General features: G+C 36.8%; 2 protein-coding genes across 6 annotated transcripts in view; both read left to right on the top strand.

The window, feature by feature from the left end:
- The first annotated feature begins 3,326 nt into the window (after positions 1-3,326).
- On the top strand, positions 3,327-10,435 carry snapc1b (small nuclear RNA activating complex, polypeptide 1b). Of its 2 annotated transcripts, none has more exons than XM_037747564.1 (10): positions 3,327-3,615; positions 7,477-7,636; positions 7,723-7,863; positions 8,237-8,341; positions 8,420-8,575; positions 8,677-8,730; positions 8,909-8,971; positions 9,130-9,268; positions 9,699-9,770; positions 10,074-10,435. In XM_037747564.1, the coding sequence occupies exons 1-10, from the start codon at positions 3,485-3,487 to the stop codon at positions 10,106-10,108; spliced, it is 1,056 nt and encodes a 351-aa protein (XP_037603492.1). In that variant the 5' UTR covers positions 3,327-3,484; the 3' UTR covers positions 10,109-10,435. The 2 variants fall into 2 exon arrangements, with proteins under 2 accessions (XP_037603492.1, XP_037603493.1); XM_037747565.1 differs by having other exon boundaries at positions 3,527-3,657.
- A 1,512-nt stretch (positions 10,436-11,947) lies between these two features.
- Positions 11,948-20,018, top strand: part of syt16 (synaptotagmin XVI) — a 40,155-nt gene continuing 32,084 nt past the window's right edge. For 2 of the 4 annotated variants that reach the window (XM_037747241.1, XM_037747242.1), the window contains exon 1: positions 11,949-12,116. In XM_037747241.1, the coding sequence (XP_037603169.1) occupies positions 12,104-12,116 (13 nt within the window). In that variant the 5' untranslated portion in view covers positions 11,949-12,103. Of the gene's footprint in view, positions 12,117-15,474; positions 15,596-20,018 lie in introns of those variants that run through there. The other 2 variants (XM_037747238.1, XM_037747239.1) reach the window with 2 other exon arrangements.

Here is a 20,018-nt window from a genome sequence, read left to right as displayed (position 1 = left end):
AGGTAACAAAGGAATAAATAAAGAAAGAAAGAACTACACCTGTAATTCTCTTTCTCACACTTTGTCATCTGCCCGGCCACACTTATTTGTTAATAAAAGTGCAAATTGTAGTGAAACTGACGAAACACTTTTCAGCCAACAATATCAGGGACCAATTGTTTATCTTTATTATAATAAATACAGTTATTTATTTGACCTCGGGCACCAAAAGGGCTAGAGCCGGCCCTGGACGTTTCCTACAATCCGATTTCACTTTATGTCTCGAGAATAAAATCAAATTTATTTTTGTCTTATTTTCTTGTTGCATCATTACAAATATTCTTTGAAAGCAGTTTCCAGTCTGAAAAGTGGACTACTAAACCAAACACTGTCTCTATAAACTTTGTTTTGTTCTGGATCTAAATGGCTGCAGTTGACATTTGTATTTTCTGTCTTTCTGTATTCATTCATTTCACACTTATTTATTTGTTTCATGAGTTGAACATGTGAGCAGCCAGTTCACAGTTGTGTAATACAGAATGCAGACCAACAGGTTTAGTGAGTGAGTGTGCTAGTAGACTGTATATAATGATCTTTAAACGCAGACTATACTCGTTGTACTCTGTGTTCAACTATATTTATTGTTACAGGTACAATTATGGTACTTTTGGTCCCTGCTGCACCACTCGCAGTTATTCTGTTAAACACAGAATAGTTTCCAAAAAGTTTTTTCTTTGTAGTCTGTAATAACTTGATGTAGAGAAGAATTTACAGTGCAGGAAAACCTCATTTTAGGTGATTTTGTGTTGAGGTGACAGAATTTAACTAGAATGTTAATTGTGAATTGAAATTGCCTTAAAATGTTGAATAAGGTAACATAGCAAATCATAATGTATGGAAATGATTTAGATGTTCGAACAGAGCTGAGTCTGTGGGTAGGCTGAAAAAATATAGAGATATACAATCACAGCTGATGAAATATATTTTAATCTTTCTCATTTGTTGATGTAAACGAATACATATAAATTAAAAGAAATCAAAGAAAGACCCAGTGATTTGAATATGAAGAATAGGTTATCTGCAGACCTACAGGGGTCAAAGGTCATCAGACAGGTTAGTAACAGGTGGAAATGTCAGCCTGAACAGGAAGCATCAGGGAGGAGAAGCAGAGATTTCACATCACTTTATGAAAAAAAAAAAGAGTCGATTTTCTATAATGAAGTTCTGCAATTTTCTTTTTTGATGAACCCACTTTTCCTCAATCTGCTGTGTCCGTTTCTAAATCAGGTACTGTTCTCCTACATTTCCCAGAATGCTGTTTTGCAGGGAGCATAAAATCAGCATGCAAATAGTCAACAGGAAAGTGTGATCCTTCAGCTGTGGGTTTAACACGGAGGTAAAGACAGAGATCATGACGATGAAAGAAAACAAAAAGTCATCATCCGTCACTCTAATCACCAACAGACACACAGCGCTTTGTTAGACATCAGTTCTCCCTGTTGGATTGTTTAACGTTGTTGCAAAAAAGAGGGACAGTTGGTCAGTTATCTACAAGAAGAAGAAACACAAACCATAGTCTATGCATTTTATAACATATTTTTCCAGAAGAAATAACCTGTGGTGCCGTCTGCGTCCTGTGATCATAACTCTCTCCTAAATCTTCTCTCCTAACAGGAAGCTCTGACCTCTTTACAGATAGTTGTTTGCAGTTTCTGCAGCCAAGACACTTGAGTTTGTTCTTCCATTTTAAACCAGAAGACCTCAAAGAACCAGCACAGACAAAGGCTGACTGATGAAACACTTTATGTTAAAGTGAAAGTACCTAACCCCCTATAAAATATAAAGAATAATTATTGTTTTGAACGAGACATAACAGGATAATTATTTAGAGATTTAAAGGTGCTGGTAGGTTGATTTTGTTGCATTTGAACAGAGCCAGGCTAGCTGTTTCCCTCTGTTTCCAGTCTTTATGCTAAGCTAAGCTAACTGGCTGAAGCTTCATATTTATTGTACAGACATGCGAGTGCCGATGGGGTTTAATTAAAGGAGCCGAGCCATGAACCGAGACATTCCCTGTTCGAGTCTGAATGGAGACCTTTGCTGCATGTCTTTCACAATCTCTCTCTCTCCACTAATAAAACAAAAATACCCCCCAAAATACTAAAAGAAACATTCTTAGTCAAGCTGCAGAAAAGCATCTGCTAAATGTTTGAAAATGAAGAATTTAGTGTGAAACGTGAGCTGTCAGGATGTTTTTAAAACAGTGTCCTTGAGACAGAATGAGGTTTCCAACACACCCAGAGAGACCAGGAGGAAAATAATAACACGCGTAGGTAGCCCTGGTAGTTCAAACATTCATAGAGCATTTCTATATACAATATTTTTTTTTTACAAGGCTCCTAAATGTGAACTTATTCATCAGCTTTTTAACTCTCCATCTGCATCACAGCGTCCACCGGATTTCTCTGAATCTGAGCTTCACCTGAAGGGAATTATTTTGGTGTCCTGTGAGTCTAAATGCTTCATCAGAGGCCCAGAAACACTCACAGTCACGTCAGTAGTCATTCATCTTCGTTCCAAGGCAGATACCGGTGTTTGTTTGAGTGCCAATTTTGTATTGATTAGTACATGGATATTTGCTGTATTGTTTTTGTTGTTATATATATATATATATATATATCTTGTCCTAATTGTTTGTTATCACTATTATGTAGTCATATTATTTCTTTATATTAATCTTGTCTCTAGGTGGAGGCTTCAGATAAGCCCAGTGTTTTTTTTTGCCTCTTTATTTTTTTTTTTTATGTTGTATAGTCTTAAATTGTGCAAAAACAAATAAACAATAAACAATCATTATTGTTAGTGTTGTAACTATAGTATTGTTATCTAGCACATCTACAAAAAATAATACCATACACACAGGTATGTAATACACCCCCACAACAGCCTGTTGTCCCTCCTGCCCTCTGGTAGAAGATACAGGACCCCCAGGACTCTCACCAGCAGACTGAGGAACAGTTTTTTCCCCCAGGCCATCAGACTTTTAAATAGATAATTCATACCTTCTCACACAAAAATATATCTTATACTGCATATACTGTATATATTCTTAATATATATGTTCTTAATATGCCCTTGTACAAAGTATTTCCTTTTATAATTGTAATATAACTTATTAATTTAAAGGAGCTTCCCAGCAAAAAGCATTCCACACGATTGTACCTGTATAACCGGCTGGACAATAAACATCTGGAATCTTGAATCTTGATTTATGTCACTTTTCTTACTTTGTGACGGTACCTGAAAGCATCACGGAGGCTGGTGAAGACGTCGGGTACTGATGACGCACTAAACCGTCGACAGTCGTTTCTGAGTCGTGTGTTTGTTTACATCCTGAACATCCATCCATCTTCAACCGCTCATCCTGAACATGTCTCTTTATTTAACCGTTAATAATATATTTTATTAGTTTTAATAGGTCGCAGGTTGCAGGATTGTCCGTGAGATGGATTTCTGTGGTAAACAGGTGAAGGTTGACTGTGTTGAGCTGCTGAGTCGATTCCAGAGAACCGAGTCGGTCCGATTCCAGATCTTCTCTAAAGTCTGGAGGGAAATGAGCTTCTCTCACATCTTCTAGTGAGTTTACCTTCAAATAATGAACTTCTCTCACATCTTCTAGTGAGTTTACCTTCAAATAATGAACTTCTCTCACATCTTCTAGTGAGTTTACCTTCAAATAATGAACTTCTCTCACATCTTCTAGTGAGTTTACCTTCAAATAATGAACTTCTCTCACATCTTCTAGTGAGTTTACCATAAAATAATGAACTTCTCTCACATCTTCTAGTGAGTTTACCTTCAAATAATGAACTCTCTCACATCTTCTAGTGAGTTTACCTTCAAATAATGAACTCTCTCACATCTTCTAGTGAGTTTACCTTCAAATAATGAACTTCTCTCACATCTTCTAGTGAGTTTACCTTCAAATAATGAACTTCTCTCACATCTTCTAGTGAGTTTACCTTCAAATAATGAACTCTCTCACATCTTCTAGTGAGTTTACCTTCAAATAATGAACTTCTCTCACATCTTCTAGTGAGTTTACCTTCAAATAATGAACTCACACATCTTTTAGTGAGTTTACCTTCAAATAATGAACTCACACATCTTTTAGTGAGTTTACCTTCAAATAATGAACTCTCACATCTTCTAGTGAGTTTACCTTCAAATAATGAACTCTCACATCTTCTAGTGAGTTTACCTTCAAATAATGAACTCTCTCACATCTTCTAGTGAGTTTACCTTCAAATAATGAACTCTCACATCTTCTAGTGAGTTTACCTTCAAATAATGAACTCTCACATCTTCTAGTGAGTTTACCTTCAAATAATGAACTCTCTCACATCTTCTAGTGAGTTTACCTTCAAATAATGAACTCTCTCACATCTTCTAGTGAGTTTACCTTCAAATAATGAACTTCTCTCACATCTTCTAGTGAGTTTACCTTCAAATAATGAACTCTCTCACATCTTCTAGTGAGTTTACCTTCAAATAATGAACTCTCTCACATCTTCTAGTGAGTTTACCTTCAAATAATGAACTCTCTCACATCTTCTAGTGAGTTTACCTTCAAATAATGAACTTCTCTCACATCTTCTAGTGAGTTTACCTTCAAATAATGAACTCTCTCACATCTTCTAGTGAGTTTACCTTCAAATAATGAACTTCTCTCACATCTTCTAGTGAGTTTACCTTCAAATAATGAACTCTCTCACATCTTCTAGTGAGTTTACCTTCAAATAATGAACTTCTCTCACATCTTCTAGTGAGTTTACCTTCAAATAATGAACTTCTCTCACATCTTCTAGTGAGTTTACCATAAAATAATGAACTTCTCTCACATCTTCTAGTGAGTTTACCTTCAAATAATGAACTCTCACATCTTCTAGTGAGTTTATCATTAAATAATGAACTCTCACATCTTCTAGTGAGTTTACCTTCAAATAATGAACTTCTCTCACATCTTCTAGTGAGTTTACCTTCAAATAATGAACTTCTCTCACATCTTCTAGTGAGTTTACCTTACAATAATGAACTCTCTCACATCTTCTAGTGAGTTTACCTTCAAATAATGAACTTCTCTCACATCTTCTAGTGAGTTTACCTTCAAATAATGAACTTCTCTCACATCTTCTAGTGAGTTTACCTTCAAATAATGAACTCTCTCACATCTTCTAGTGAGTTTACCTTCAAATAATGAACTCTCTCACATCTTCTAGTGAGTTTACCTTCAAATAATGAACTCTCTCACATCTTCTAGTGAGTTTACCTTCAAATAATGAACTTCTCTCACATCTTCTAGTGAGTTTACCTTCAAATAATGAACTCTCTCACATCTTCTAGTGAGTTTACCTTCAAATAATGAACTTCTCTCACATCTTCTAGTGAGTTTACCTTCAAATAATGAACTTCTCTCACATCTTCTAGTGAGTTTACCATAAAATAATGAACTTCTCTCACATCTTCTAGTGAGTTTACCTTCAAATAATGAACTCTCACATCTTCTAGTGAGTTTATCATTAAATAATGAACTCTCACATCTTCTAGTGAGTTTACCTTCAAATAATGAACTTCTCTCACATCTTCTAGTGAGTTTACCTTCAAATAATGAACTTTCACATCTTCTAGTGAGTTTACCTTCAAATAATGAACTTCTCTCACATCTTCTAGTGAGTTTACCTTCAAATAATGAACTTCTCTCACATCTTCTAGTGAGTTTACCTTCAAATAATGAACTTCTCTCACATCTTCTAGTGAGTTTACCTTCAAATAATGAACTTCTCTCACATCTTTTAGTGAGTTTACCTTCAAATAATGAACTTCTCTCACATCTTCTAGTGAGTTTACCTTCAAATAATGAACTTCTCTCACATCTTCTAGTGAGTTTACCTTCAAATAATGAACTTCTCTCACATCTTTTAGTGAGTTTACCTTCAAATAATGAACTTCTCTCACATCTTCTAGTGAGTTTACCTTCAAATAATGAACTTTCACATCTTCTAGTGAGTTTACCTTCAAATAATGAACTTCTCTCACATCTTCTAGTGAGTTTACCATAAAATAATGAACTTCTCTCACATCTTCTAGTGAGTTTACCTTCAAATAATGAACTCTCACATCTTTTAGTGAGTTTACCTTCAAATAATGAGCTTCTCTCACATCTTCTAGTGAGTTTACCTTCAAATAATGAACTCTCACATCTTTTAGTGAGTTTACCTTCAAATAATGAACTCTCACATCTTTTAGTGAGTTTACCTTCAAATAATGAACTTCTCTCACATCTTCTAGTGAGTTTACCTTCAAATAATGAACTTCTCTCACATCTTTTAGTGAGTTTACCTTCAAATAATGAACTTCTCTCACATCTTCTAGTGAGTTTACCTTCAAATAATGAACTTTCACATCTTCTAGTGAGTTTACCTTCAAATAATGAACTTCTCTCACATCTTTTAGTGAGTTTACCTTCAAATAATGAACTCTCTCACATCTTCTAGTGAGTTTACCTTCAAATAATGAACTTCTCTCACATCTTCTAGTGAGTTTACCTTCAAATAATGAACTTCTCTCACATCTTCTAGTGAGTTTACCATAAAATAATGAACTCTCACATCTTTTAATGAGTTTACCTTCAAATAATGAACTCTCACATCTTCTAGTGAGTTTACCTTCAAATAATGAACTCTCACATCTTCTAGTGAGTTTACCTTCAAATAATGAACTCTCACATCTTCTAGTGAGTTTACCTTCAAATAATGAACTTCTCTCACATCTTCTAGTGAGTTTACCTTCAAATAATGAACTTTCACATCTTCTAGTGAGTTTACCTTCAAATAATGAACTTCTCTCACATCTTTTAGTGAGTTTACCTTCAAATAATGAACTCTCTCACATCTTCTAGTGAGTTTACCTTCAAATAATGAACTTCTCTCACATCTTCTAGTGAGTTTACCTTCAAATAATGAACTTCTCTCACATCTTTTAGTGAGTTTACCTTCAAATAATGAACTCTCTCACATCTTCTAGTGAGTTTACCTTCAAATAATGAACTTCTCTCACATCTTCTAGTGAGTTTACCTTCAAATAATGAACTTCTCTCACATCTTCTAGTGAGTTTACCTTCAAATAATGAACTCTCACATCTTCTAGTGAGTTTACCTTCAAATAATGAACTTCTCTCACATCTTCTAGTGAGTTTACCTTAAAATAATGAACTCTCACATCTTCTAGTGAGTTTATCATTAAATATCACTTTATCTTCTGATATAAGGAGATGGACTGTGTCCAAACACTGCCTGTAAATATGGGGCTGCAGAGACAGTTGTCTACTTTACTTTAAAATAATGAAATAATAACAATAAATGTAGATGAATATTTTTTTTTAATTTGACATTTTCAGTATTTAACACAGTGTTACATGTTGTTATTATTGTTTTGCAGCGGCACTGTGACCGATCATGAGAAGCGAGCGTTCAGCCGTCTGATTCTGGACACCGCCAGCAGCTTCTTCATGCCTCCGTACAGCTTCCAGATCAGAGTGGGAGGACTTTACCTGCTGTACAGCTTGTTTAAATGTCAGACCGCCTCGCCCTCAGAGCAGGTCAGGAACACAACACATGCTCTCTAAAGGGTCGGCCATACATTAAATATAGTCCAATAAAGTTGTCGTTGTGTTTCTGTCTGCAGATCCGTCTGTCGCTGAAGGACTGGGAGGACGTGAACAAGTTTGAGAAGGACGCTGTGGACGCTCAGCACATCGACGCCGTTTACATCCTCCGACAGCTGATGTTCCTCAAAGCTTTCAACTTCACTGCCATGCCCACTCTGGTGAGCTGCCCACCTTACATCAACACACATTTGATATTCACTTCAAACCCTAAATATCATTTAAATGTAGGAATATTATGTGGAGATTCAGTGGTTCTGTCCCGGTTTGAGCAACTTAGCTCTCCCAAATGGAGATATACTTTAAGAGAGAGATGAAAATATGGAGGAATTATGTTCATGAAATGGGACACCTACTGTCACTCCAGCATCATTTTGAGGACATGGCATTTACTAATTATGGTTATGTTTATGTCTATTTATTCTTACAACCCAGAGAAAGGAACCTACTAGCCTACTAGCTTACAAATTCATATTCCCCTCTCTCCTCTTTGTGCTTCTCCTTTGTCTCCTCCTCCTCCTCCTCTCCTGCCAGCTTGTCTACAAGAAGAAGAGGAAGGTGGAGAGCTCAGCGCCGTGCGAGGAGTTCATGGAGCGAGCGTCTCGTCCACAGGAGCTGATCAACATCGACCTGCTGGAGGTGAGCATAGACTCGACTCTAACACTTTAAATGTGGATTATTAAAAGTACTAAATGTGTTGTGTTTGTCTTCTTACAGGAATTGTCCAACATTCATGAGCTCTATGGGAAGCTGAAGACGTCTTTCACTTCGACGTCAGAGCAGGCGGACTCGTCCGTCAACCTGATCCGTAAAGACCTCGTCCCTCAGCTACGCAGCACTGTGGTGGATTTCTACAAGTGGCAGCAAAGGAAGGTGAGACTTTCTACAGCTGTTTGTTAAAATGAAACTGTGTTTTGTGTAAACAACAAAAGGTAATGTTTTTATTTTAATGCTTTTCGTTTGTGTCTTGTCAGGGTGGTCGTGATGAAGATGAAGACAGCGGTGAGGGAACGTCATCTCAGCAGGCGGTGAGTTACACAACATTCAACTTTACTGAAGGGTTTAAAGCATCACTACTGCACCTTGTGTCTCCTGCAGGATATTAAATACTCAAACTGAAGTGAATCACATGAAGTCCCTCGGCTGTAATAATAACTTTGTCTAGATGTTGGCGCTGTTGACTAACCGCCTGTTTTGTGTCCTCAGTGCTCCAACAGAGCCTCGCTCCTCGCCTCCATCAAGTCAAAGGCCTACGGAGAGGCAGCAGAGGTTTGTGATTCATGTTATAGATATAGTTTTATCAATATTTTATTTAAATCTGTAACAAATGAACATTTAAATTTCTTTAAAAAATGTCTATAATGTTAAATATAAATGTGTAGAATGCAAAATGAAAAAAATAATGAATGTATACCTTCGTCTCTCAGGCCCCCAAGTCCCGGCGTCATCGTCAGGTGGCGGTGGATGTTACGAGTAACGAGTCCGGACCCTCCAACTCGTCGGGTAACTCCAGAACAAATAAACCGTCACTCAAAGCCAGAACCTGTGAGAACATACATATCTCAGGTAAATCACTCCTACAACCTTCCTTTTAATCCCTAAAACTTGAGAGAAGAAGAGATGAAAAATCTGAAAATAAAAATAAAATGTACACCCACAGTAGAAGAAAATTAGACCTGAATACAAACATGTTGCACGACTGAGCGCTGCGACAGCTTGCGGAGCCTTCCGGGACACTACAGCAAGCATGAACCCGGCTTTACATTATGACATATAGTTTCTACCTGACAGAGACATTTGCTAAATGGAAATTACACCAATTTATAATTAAAATGTGTTAATTGTTGTATAAAACATGCTGAAATGTTGTGAATACAGTCTAAAGACTCTCCTATAGCACGGTGAGGAGGTGGTGGGCTCTGAAGATGGATGTTTGTCTTTTCTCTTAAATGTTTTGTGAAATAATCCTCACTTACTGAAACTCTGTTCTCATCAGATGACGTGTGGAAAGAAGCCACGGCGACCACTAACATCAACCGTCTCACCACACTGGACTTTGTTCCTGAAGGTACACATCCTAAAAACTATTTCACTGCAGTAGTTTGTACATTCTTCTCTGCTCCACTGTGGTTTGTTAACATCCTAACATGCTACGTTTGTATGCCTGTGGACCCTGAATGTCTGTTCCAAACTTCATGACCATATATCTATTTTATGGCAATAAAACATTTACCAGGATGAATTTTTCTAAGCTTTTTCTCTTTGAATGCCAGCTCAAAATGCTCCATATTTTACCGTAAATACCACAATAATCTTATTTTGTAATGTTCACACATCGACTTATTTGCTTGATTCTTTTTCCTCGATTCAGAAAAAACAAAAACGTACCCAAAATTCAAGTGGTGATGAAGAAGAAGTCAACCTGCGTCCTGACTAGAGCTGCTGTTTTAAAGTGTTCATATAAGTTTGTTATTGTAATGAATTCCCTATAATCTGAAATGTTCTGTATCATAGAAAATGTGAATGTTTTTTTACATTTTAAATTGTTTTAACTTGGGTTTTTTTTAATCAGTGACTGAATGTAAACACCTTGACTAACTCCTCAGAGCTGAAGAAATACCCAGTTTTCTTTTTGCAATTTTACAGCCATCACTTGTTGAAAACTGATCCTGTACCTGCCTCCTAGTCAGAGAAAGTTTACCTTTAGCCTTTTGCAGTAAAGAAAGCATGCTGAAGGTTGTTTCTTCATGCACATTTCAACAAAGTTAAGCAGTGCATGTGACTATAAACCTTTTCATCTTTCATCTTTCATCTCTGTTTGCAGCTTCTTCTATGAAAAAGTTAAAACGGCATTTCTGTTCTGCAGCTTTCCGGTGTTTAAATATTTTATAAAGGTTCACTGTTTTATATAAAACCTTTTTTAAATATCTATTTTTGTGCCGTCTCTTTCTTGTGTGACATTTGATTCAGACTAAATAATTTGTGGAGACGTCTTATTGAATATCCAAAAGTATGTGGACGTCCCTGGACACAGGGCTGTTTATCATTGTTTGGGCCAAATGAAGGGAAATCTTCATGTTAATCTGGTTTTAAGTATCCACTTCTGCCATTTTGTGTTTCATCTACTTTTAATAGTAATTTATTGTCTCTGTGTTATGATTTCACTTATTGTTTTTAATTGCATTTGCTTTTATTTGCTTTTTTATTCTTATACACAACTTATTTTCCAAAGAAAAGCTAAAACTGCACTCTACCATTTTTAATAACTATCTTGAAATTAATATAACGTATTCATTTACAATTTCTTGCATTTAAATATGTACCTTAACTATGCTAAATCCTAATTTCCTCTCAAAAGCGCTTCTTCTTCTTAGTCATATCTAGAAGGTAGCCCGCAAATTGCGAAATCTGAGCTGAGATCAAAAACTCTCGCGAGACTCGCTGTCCGACGACCTGCGACAATCTCGCGAGAGTTTCCACAGTTTGCTAGCTCTCTTCTAAACTAATGAGATTACTAAACCTAGTTTACTAGCTAAAGTTTAGCTTGTAGCCGACTTGTTTAGCTGTTTTTATTCGCTACGACTGGATTTAGTTATCATTACTACTTTTGTAAGATAAATTGCAATGTGTTAGTTAATCAAATATGATATATTCAGTGACGGGAGACAGCTAGAAAGGGAAAGTATGTCAATTTAGCTTAATTAGCCAATTATATATTTGTTTTGCATATTTTTTATTATAAAAAAAAGTCAACGAGTAGTTATCAAGTCAGATTTGGTCTTAACTACATTTTAATATAATAACACATCATGTACAACAGAATACACTGAAACATAAATAATTAAATAAAAAAACAATAGAATGGGAAAATAAAGAAACAAGCATATACATATTCATAGTTACATATGCACATATATACAGATCATCACACAAGCATACAAAATACTTTAACTTTAAGACTTTAATATTTGAACTAAATATATAATGTTATTTAATGTTTGTCTTTATAGAGCAGCACAGTACTGATGGAGGCATAACAAGTTCAAAGACCATGGGATATGTGAGTGAAAGGTAATATTCCCCTACTCTCTCCTAAATTGGATCAATTTTAACAAACTATTTTGGGACTTTGGAGCACAAATTACTAATTAAACGGAAAAAAAATCGTAATTTGAAAGATTAAATGACCAAATGTATAAACGAGATGCGTATGAACCACATTGAGTGTGATTGTTTCCCACAGTCCCTGAAGGCGTCGCCGTTCACCGCTGTGTGGCTGCAGCTCTGTGCAGGTCTGGAGGAGGATGAGGAGCTGCAGGGATGCTGCTGCCTCTGCTCCGACCATCACACACTCGGTTCCTCTGGTTCCTCTGGTAGTCTGAGGGGGAAACAGCTGCAGCCATGGCCTCAGACAGTAAGTACCACCGTCTCATCACCGTCTGGCTGCTTTTAATGTGGATTATTTCCCCCTCTGTGGATGGATGCTGTTTTCAACCCCCTTTGGTTTCTCTCTGGGGTTTGACTGCGACAGGATGCACAGGCCAATTTATCATCTTTTTAACCAATACTGTCGTTTTTATGCATTTTATCCACATTATTTATATTTCAGCACCTTTATCAGTCTCCAAACACATAAATGCATATAATAGTCCTTCAGTCTTTATTCCTGCAGACTGTATTGTGGTACTCACTGGAGAGTTGCTTCATCATGGCCACTTCACCGAAGCCTATTTTTAATATGCTACCTCCTCTTAAACGATAAAATATTCCTATCCAGATTTGCATTGTTTTTGCAATTCACCACAGTGGATATGATGACACTGTATCATTTAAATGTATTGTCCTAGTGTGATGTTTTATAATACAGGCCTACAGAGAGCCTGTGGTATCTTTTGCTGCGTTTATTATTATTATTATTATTAATATGCAATAGTCCTGTTGTGTTGCTGCAGCAGGGACTGTCAGATCTGCTGTGATATTATACCTTATATAAAAATAACAATTGCAGTGTACGTGTACACAAGTATAATTTTGAGATACTTTTACTTGAGTATTTATTTATTTATTTATTTATAGGCTACTTCTCCTCCACTGCATTTCAGATTTAAAAAAAAGATTGTCCTCTTTGCTCCACTACATTTATTTGACAAATGTAGTTACTTTACAGATTAAGAGTTGACATCATGCAGCTTACACATAATATAACAATAATAAACCAATAATATAAATAAAAGACTGATTTAAATTTATTTATTGCACTTTCATAAAATTTGTTGTCTTGCGAGGGACAGATTAGAAAACATTTAGACTTGTTATAGCAGGAAAAACACAGGTGTTACTAATAACATTAAATGATGGCTCTGGAGAATGGAACCTGCCAAAATAAATGAATAAATAAATAGTTATTAAATGAAGCAAAAATAAATTTTTAAATAAATTTAGCCATTAATTAATTGATAAAATGTGACAGAAATTTATATTTCTGTTTTAATTTGCTTCTTTATTTATTTATCTTTTTATTAATTCCCTTATTTAGTTACTCTTCTGTTTAATTTTCCCTTTTATTTATTTATGTATTTATCTTTTATTATTTTTTCCATGTATTTATTTTTGCATTCATTTTTTATTTATTTATTTTGTATTTATTTTATATTTATTTTTAAATTATATACTTATTTTTGTATTTATGCATTTATTTCCTTACTTATTTATTATTTCCCCAAACTTATTTATTTCTGTATTCTTTTCTTTACACATTTCTTTTTACATTTATCATTTATGCATTTCTGCCTAATTATTCAAATGAGGGGCCTTTATTTATTTATGAATTTATGTCCTCTATACATGACATGGTGACAGTGAAGCAGCATACACAATACCAGGACCCTGAATAGAATTCAGCCATCATTATGTTTTATTATTTACACCTGTGTTTCTGCAGACAAAGTCAATTGTTTGTTCCATTACAACGTCAGCGCCAAGCAGCAAAGCTCTGCTCTACCGAAATGGCCTGTGTTGAACAATAAAAATATTATAAATATGCATACTATTATAACTATTTACTTACTTACTGATTTATTTATTAAACTTTTTGCCCGGCTGCTTCCCAGAGGAGCATAAAGTGAGTGATGGACATAAATGGAAGTTTTTCATGTCAAGGATCCAAAATCCTTGTCCAATAGAGTCCAATAGACCACAGACCATGGATGTAGAATGGGTTGTGTCCGGTGCTTTTGCCCTGCGTGTTAGTAAATAGCCTACAACTCCATTAAATTGTGTTTATGTCATGCTACTAGCACTACTAGCTGCTGGCCGATAGCCGGTTGTTTGGGAACAGAAACGTTAATACATCCACCACGGTGCAGGCTTACAGCATACAGCCCATGGGTGTATTGTGAGATAATAGAGCCAGTATATCCATTATTACAGCCGCATACAGCTAGTAGGAAGCCGGCAGAACCGGATATGTCATATGAGCGTGCAGGGCGGTGCGGTCCCGTCCCGTGGGTCTGATGATGCACGTTCATCATGGCGAAGAAAATAACTCTGGATTCAGATGTTAGTTCATTTTACTACTTTTATTAGGACATCATGATTTAAATGAGGGATATTTAAGTGTTCCTACTGGGAAGTTGATTTATCATCTGATTTACAGACGTCTCTTTATTCATCCATGGCCACATACTCATTGGTGTTTACAGTCCAAAATGGCAGCATCTAGCAGCTGTTGTCAAAAAAGCACCAGAGTTTCGTCTCTTTGCTTCAATTGTTAATTCTGAAACGGCCCTAAAACGCTCGTCTGGACGGAGAACGTTTACATTATAAAACGCCGTTTTAAAATTAGGACGTATTAGTGTGGATGTAGCCTCAGACAGATGTCACACACAGTTGGACATGTCTTATATACCCCATGCTGTAACCTCCTAACCTGCTCCCCTCTGTGTGACGAGTGTTGTCGAGATGCAAAGCGGCATCAGAGAGCTCCTCGGTGTGCTCCATTAAACAGTAGGAGGCAGTCAGCCATGTGTGTCATGTTGTCTCTGGTTATTGTGGCCTAGTTACAGACTGCTTCGATGTCTAATTCATGGCTCTCCGAGAGAGGGGGCTCATGGGTAATATGTAATGCTGCTGTCCGTGTGTGTGTGTGTGTGTGTGTGTGTGTGTGTGTGTGATTAAAATCCATGTTTGTTCCTGTTTATTTGAGCACTGGGGAAATATTGACAGGAATCCAGACTCATATCAGTCGGTTATAGACACTTTCTCTTTGCTCTGCAGGCTGATCGGAGTCACATAAAGATTTCTCAGAGGGGAAGATATTCATATTGGTTGAGTTAAAATTACGGTGGGTGAAGTTAATCATGTTAAAACTGTCCACTAGAGGACATTAGAGCTCCACAAACCCCCTTATAGCCACTTAAAGTCTCAGCTGTAAATGATCAAAACCAGCTTCCTGAAAATAGTCCCAAGTGTTTGAGAAGTTCTGATTTTTAAATCTACATTTTAGCTTTTCTGGCCTTTATTGTCCAACACTGTCTGCAGTGCTTGGCGGGTCACTTTCACCGCCTTCCTCTGTGTTGTTGTGTCTTGGTGGTGTTCAGGAAGAGACGTCCGCCTCGCCCAGTGGGAGGCAGGAAAGCAGCGTTGATTGACGGTTCATACAAGACGTAGGACAGCTCAGACTGGACAGAACAGAGGGATGAAGGAGAGTTTAGGAGAGAGGTCAAGTTTGTTCTCTGCATGAGTGGGAGTTTATTTTTGGGGAGGAGAAGACAGAAAGAAAGAAAGGAGTGAGAAAGAGGATAGAAGGAGGAGGTGAAGACATGGCCAGTGAAGGAGGAACTACTGAGACTCAGTCAGCAGCAGCAACAGACAGTCCGTCGACATATGGAGATTGTGAGTTTTGATTTTACCGATTTATTCCTGAAAACTAGAAGATGCTACGGGATGATGATTGAATTCAGTTTCTCATCTCTTGTCTTGATATTGTTATTCAATTGTATTTTACTTTCTGGTATTAATGGACGGACGATACAGAGACAGAGAAGCTTGTTTCAGACCTGTTAAGCTGTTTCAATATGTTGCACCGTATTGAATCAATGCAATCCTTTACTTTAGTAAAAGTACTAATACCACATTGTAATCATATAAGTAAAAGTAATTGAAAATACCATTTAAAGCTAGTCAGTGTTGCTGACTTGGCGTCTTTCTCGCTAGATTTAGCGACTTTTGGAACTAGTGCTGCTACTTTCATTGGAAAAGAGTTGGCAATACTGGGCTGGGTTTTTAGGTTGGATCATTTATAAAATCTAAAGTACTCGTGCTAGTTTGTCAACATTACTGACCCTACCTTTAAGTAAATGTATGAATCAGGAAAATGTACTTAAAGTATTAATAGTAGGGCAACACGTCTGGTAGTCTTCATTTTAGATTAGATTAGATAGATTCATTTTGAACATGTTACAAATAATAAGAAAACAAAACAAGAATAACCAATAAAATGTAAACATACAGCAAAATCTAAATAAATATATGTCTGAAGAGGAGAAGGCAGAAGTAAACACTTCTACTAGTCCTACTCCTTTGAATAACTTAAATAATTAACTTAATGTTTATCACATATACACATAATTAATCATCTTAATATAATAAATAAAAAAACAATAACATCAACAGTAAACTTTCATCCTGAAAGCCTTTAGCTCTTGTTGAGTTAGACGTGAAAACATACTGTTTAAAAATACAGACAATAAAGCATAAATCTAAACTCTGCCTGGCTTGTACATGTTTGGAAGCTAAGCAGCAAAAGATGATATTATAACTTTTATTAAATTCAGGTAGTCTCAAAGAGATTTAGATCTTTTTTGTAGGAGAGACCTGATCTATTTTAGCACCTTTTAGATGTTGAAGTTTAAAGAATTCCCCAGTTTTATCCAATTTATTTGAGATTTCTGTGTTCAGACGTCCTCAGCTCACCTCCATCAGTGACGTCACAGCAGGTGTTTTATCAGCTCTCTTGTTGTTCAGGTGACGTGCAGCCTGTAACCAGCAGATGGAGCCTCAGCATCAGTGTTGTACAGCTTTGTTTTGTGGTGATGGAAATGATCTGCTGATCAATATTTCTAAATGGATGGATAAATGGTGGTCAGACTGTTAATAATAGCCTTCTCATGTCAGGAAGTCTTTGTGTTTTAGAGCTGTCAGTTTAATGCTGAGTTCACTTCCTGTCAGCTTTATCAGCCTCAGAGTGGGAAAAATAATAAAACATCTCATCATGTATTCAGACTAATGCAGGAATATGTGCCAGTAGATCATTTGTGGCTGATTTTAAACAGAATATTGGATGTTTTAGGCAAATACAATATTGATATCTGATGGTGACAAACAGATAGTCATCAAATTATTCCTCAAATTGACCAATAAAATGTAATGAAGCAGGATATTCTACAGCTGAACAGTAACATTTTATTATCAAACATGATGGTAACCGTATGTACAGATCAAATATAATATAAAGATATGTTTTTGAAGGGTAAACTTATTATACATAATACTTTAAAAAGCGCCTGGTTACACCAAAACTCTAAATGATGTTAAACTTTGGTGAACTTTGACTTGCAAACAAACGCTGTCCACCAATATATAATAGTGATATTTGATATGTTATATTTTATATTTGTCTTGAAACTGTTTGCGGCAGCTGTCACACACTTTTGAGTCCAAATTGTGGAATTAAAAAAATTGCAGTACTGAAGTTTTAGCTCCTTTACACTGTGGGATTTTAGGCTGTCACGTGGTGAAATGTTTGGTCGGCGATGGCAACTATAGCCACACTCTCTCTGTCAATCGATTAAAATATTTAATCGTGATTAATCGCAAATTAATCACATGTATTTTATCTGTTCTAAATGTACCTTAAAGGGAGATTTGAGAAGTGTTTAATAATCTTATCAACATGGGAGTGGGCAAATGTGCTGCTTTATGCAAATGTAAGTATATATTTATTATTGTAAATCAATTATCAACACAAAACAATGACAGATATTGTCCAGAAACCCTCACAGGTACTGCATTTAGCATAAAACAATATGCTCACATCATAACATGGCAAACTGCAGCCCAACAGGCAACAACAGCTGTCAGTGTGTCAGTGTGCTGACTTGACTATGACTTGCCCCAAACTGCATGTGATTATCATAAAGTGGGCATGTCTGTAAAGGGGAGACTCGTGGGTACCCAGAAAACCCATTTACATTCACACATCTGGAGGTCAGAGGTCAAGGGACCCCTTTGAAAATGGACATGACAGTTTTTCCTCGCCAAAACTTAGCGCAAGTTTGGAGCGTTATTTATCCTACTTCATGACAAGCTAGTACGACATGGTTGGTACCAATGGATTCATCAGGTTTTTGTAGTTTCATATGATGTCAGTATCTTCACTCTAGCTTTAAAACTGAGCTAGAGTAGTCTAAAACAGAACGATAAGAACATTATTCATGCATTTCGCGACTTTGCAGATGCGTAGCTTACAAACGTTTCCTTATGTTGATTAAAGGAGCGTAATCAGGGTGGCATTATGTTTCTAATCCTCTGTTGCTAATAAATAGTATATAAAAGTATTTTTAGGGTTGCATGACTGCAGGCTCTGTATTCAGTGAGTTTGCTTTGATTTGCTTTATACTTTGAGCTTCCCTCCGAGTAAAACCTTCTTATTCATCGTCTCCTCATCTTCATTCAACCCTGAGATGCTTTCGTCCTCCCGGCCAATCAGGACGCACAGACAGACAGTGCCATGGTAACATGAGACCTTCTTACATGTGGGTGGGAAAAGGCACACTCATTATACCTTAATAGAGCCACCGGGCTGTTTCCAGGGAAACTATGATTTTCAGGTGTGTGTGTGTGTGTGTGTGAGCGTGTTTGCCTCGCGGTCAGTGGGTTTGAGGCAGGCTGATTACATGATGTGTTGTTGTTTCTGGGTTGATTTGACCTCCAGTCCCGATAACAACAACAGCCAGTGAACGTCACATGTCGGCTCTAGAGTTCAGGGTGGTTTTTAAAAGACATCAGATTCTCAGAAAGACACAGAGCCTCCGACATCAACCCAGTCTCACAGGAAGGCGTATAAATAGCACGACATCACGCGTGTCATTTGTACGCCATGCAACAAAACTACGGTAACGTCCGCAGATAGGGTGACGCAACAAAACCACTTAGTTAGGTTTAGGAAAAACATCATGTTCGGGCTTTAAAATAAGTAACATCGCAAACGTCGCTTAAACACGTCACTAACGCAACTTACAAACCATAGAAACATCCAATCACAGAGCAGATTATGCATCAATTCTGAATGAATTCAGCTACAATGGTGCAACAAAGCGTTGTGAATTTGCTACCTCTGACTGGCTTCTTCTCCATAGCAACGTCGGCCGAGGCTCATGGGTATTGTAGTATTTAAAGCCATTCCAAAATGATGAACAAAACACAAGTTATCTGAAGTGAAGTTGAAATAATTAAAACTGGTGGTCATAACGTAAAACCTTTAGGACCGTGACATTATCCGGAAGAGTTTCGTGTTTCTGTGTTGACATAGAAACAGTGAGGATATGATTACAAAAATACATTTAAATGGGATTTAACACCAATTTAGTGTAGAAAAACCTGACCTCAACCCCTCCCAACACATTTATGATAAACTGGAACGCCGACTGTGAGCCAGATGTCGTTATTATTTCTATATCTTAGTTGCTGTAATTGATGATGATCTGTAAAGGGTTGCAGATCAGATCAATAACAACTCATGACATTGGATAAACTCTTCCTAAAACCAGTAATAAGAGAGAGAAGAATCTGCTTCTGTATCATCCAACCTCCGTCTGAACAGGCGTACGTCATTGTTTTGGAGAAGCTTTGTTTTTCACACCCACAGCACACGAGACGAGCTCTTTCAGATTTGTCCGTGGGAGTGAAAAACGCCCGGTTCAGTGAGGATAGAAGGCCAAAACAGAGAGGAGGAAAACATACAGAATTAGCATGGACGTGGTCTCGCTGACATCCAGACTTACAGTATTATTACATCTATCTGTCTTCCTGGATTCACCAGAGCTCAGCACACTAAGACTGAGGACTCAAATACTGAACTTAAGCACACATTTGAGGGACTTTATTTCCATTTTATGCTAATTTATACTTTTGTATATATATACATTTTGGCTGTTGCCATCTTGGTTTTTTTTGCAACCAGAAGTGACACGAGAGGATGAAGCTAAGCACAACCGAACGCTGAATAAGACATTTTTAGGCGACCAAAATGTTATAA

This window comes from Sebastes umbrosus, chromosome 16, assembly GCF_015220745.1.
Source record: "Sebastes umbrosus isolate fSebUmb1 chromosome 16, fSebUmb1.pri, whole genome shotgun sequence".
Classification (NCBI taxonomy): Eukaryota; Metazoa; Chordata; class Actinopteri; order Perciformes; family Sebastidae; genus Sebastes; species Sebastes umbrosus.
Note: the sequence above shows the minus strand (reverse complement) of the source record. Positions and strands in the feature narration are given on the sequence as shown.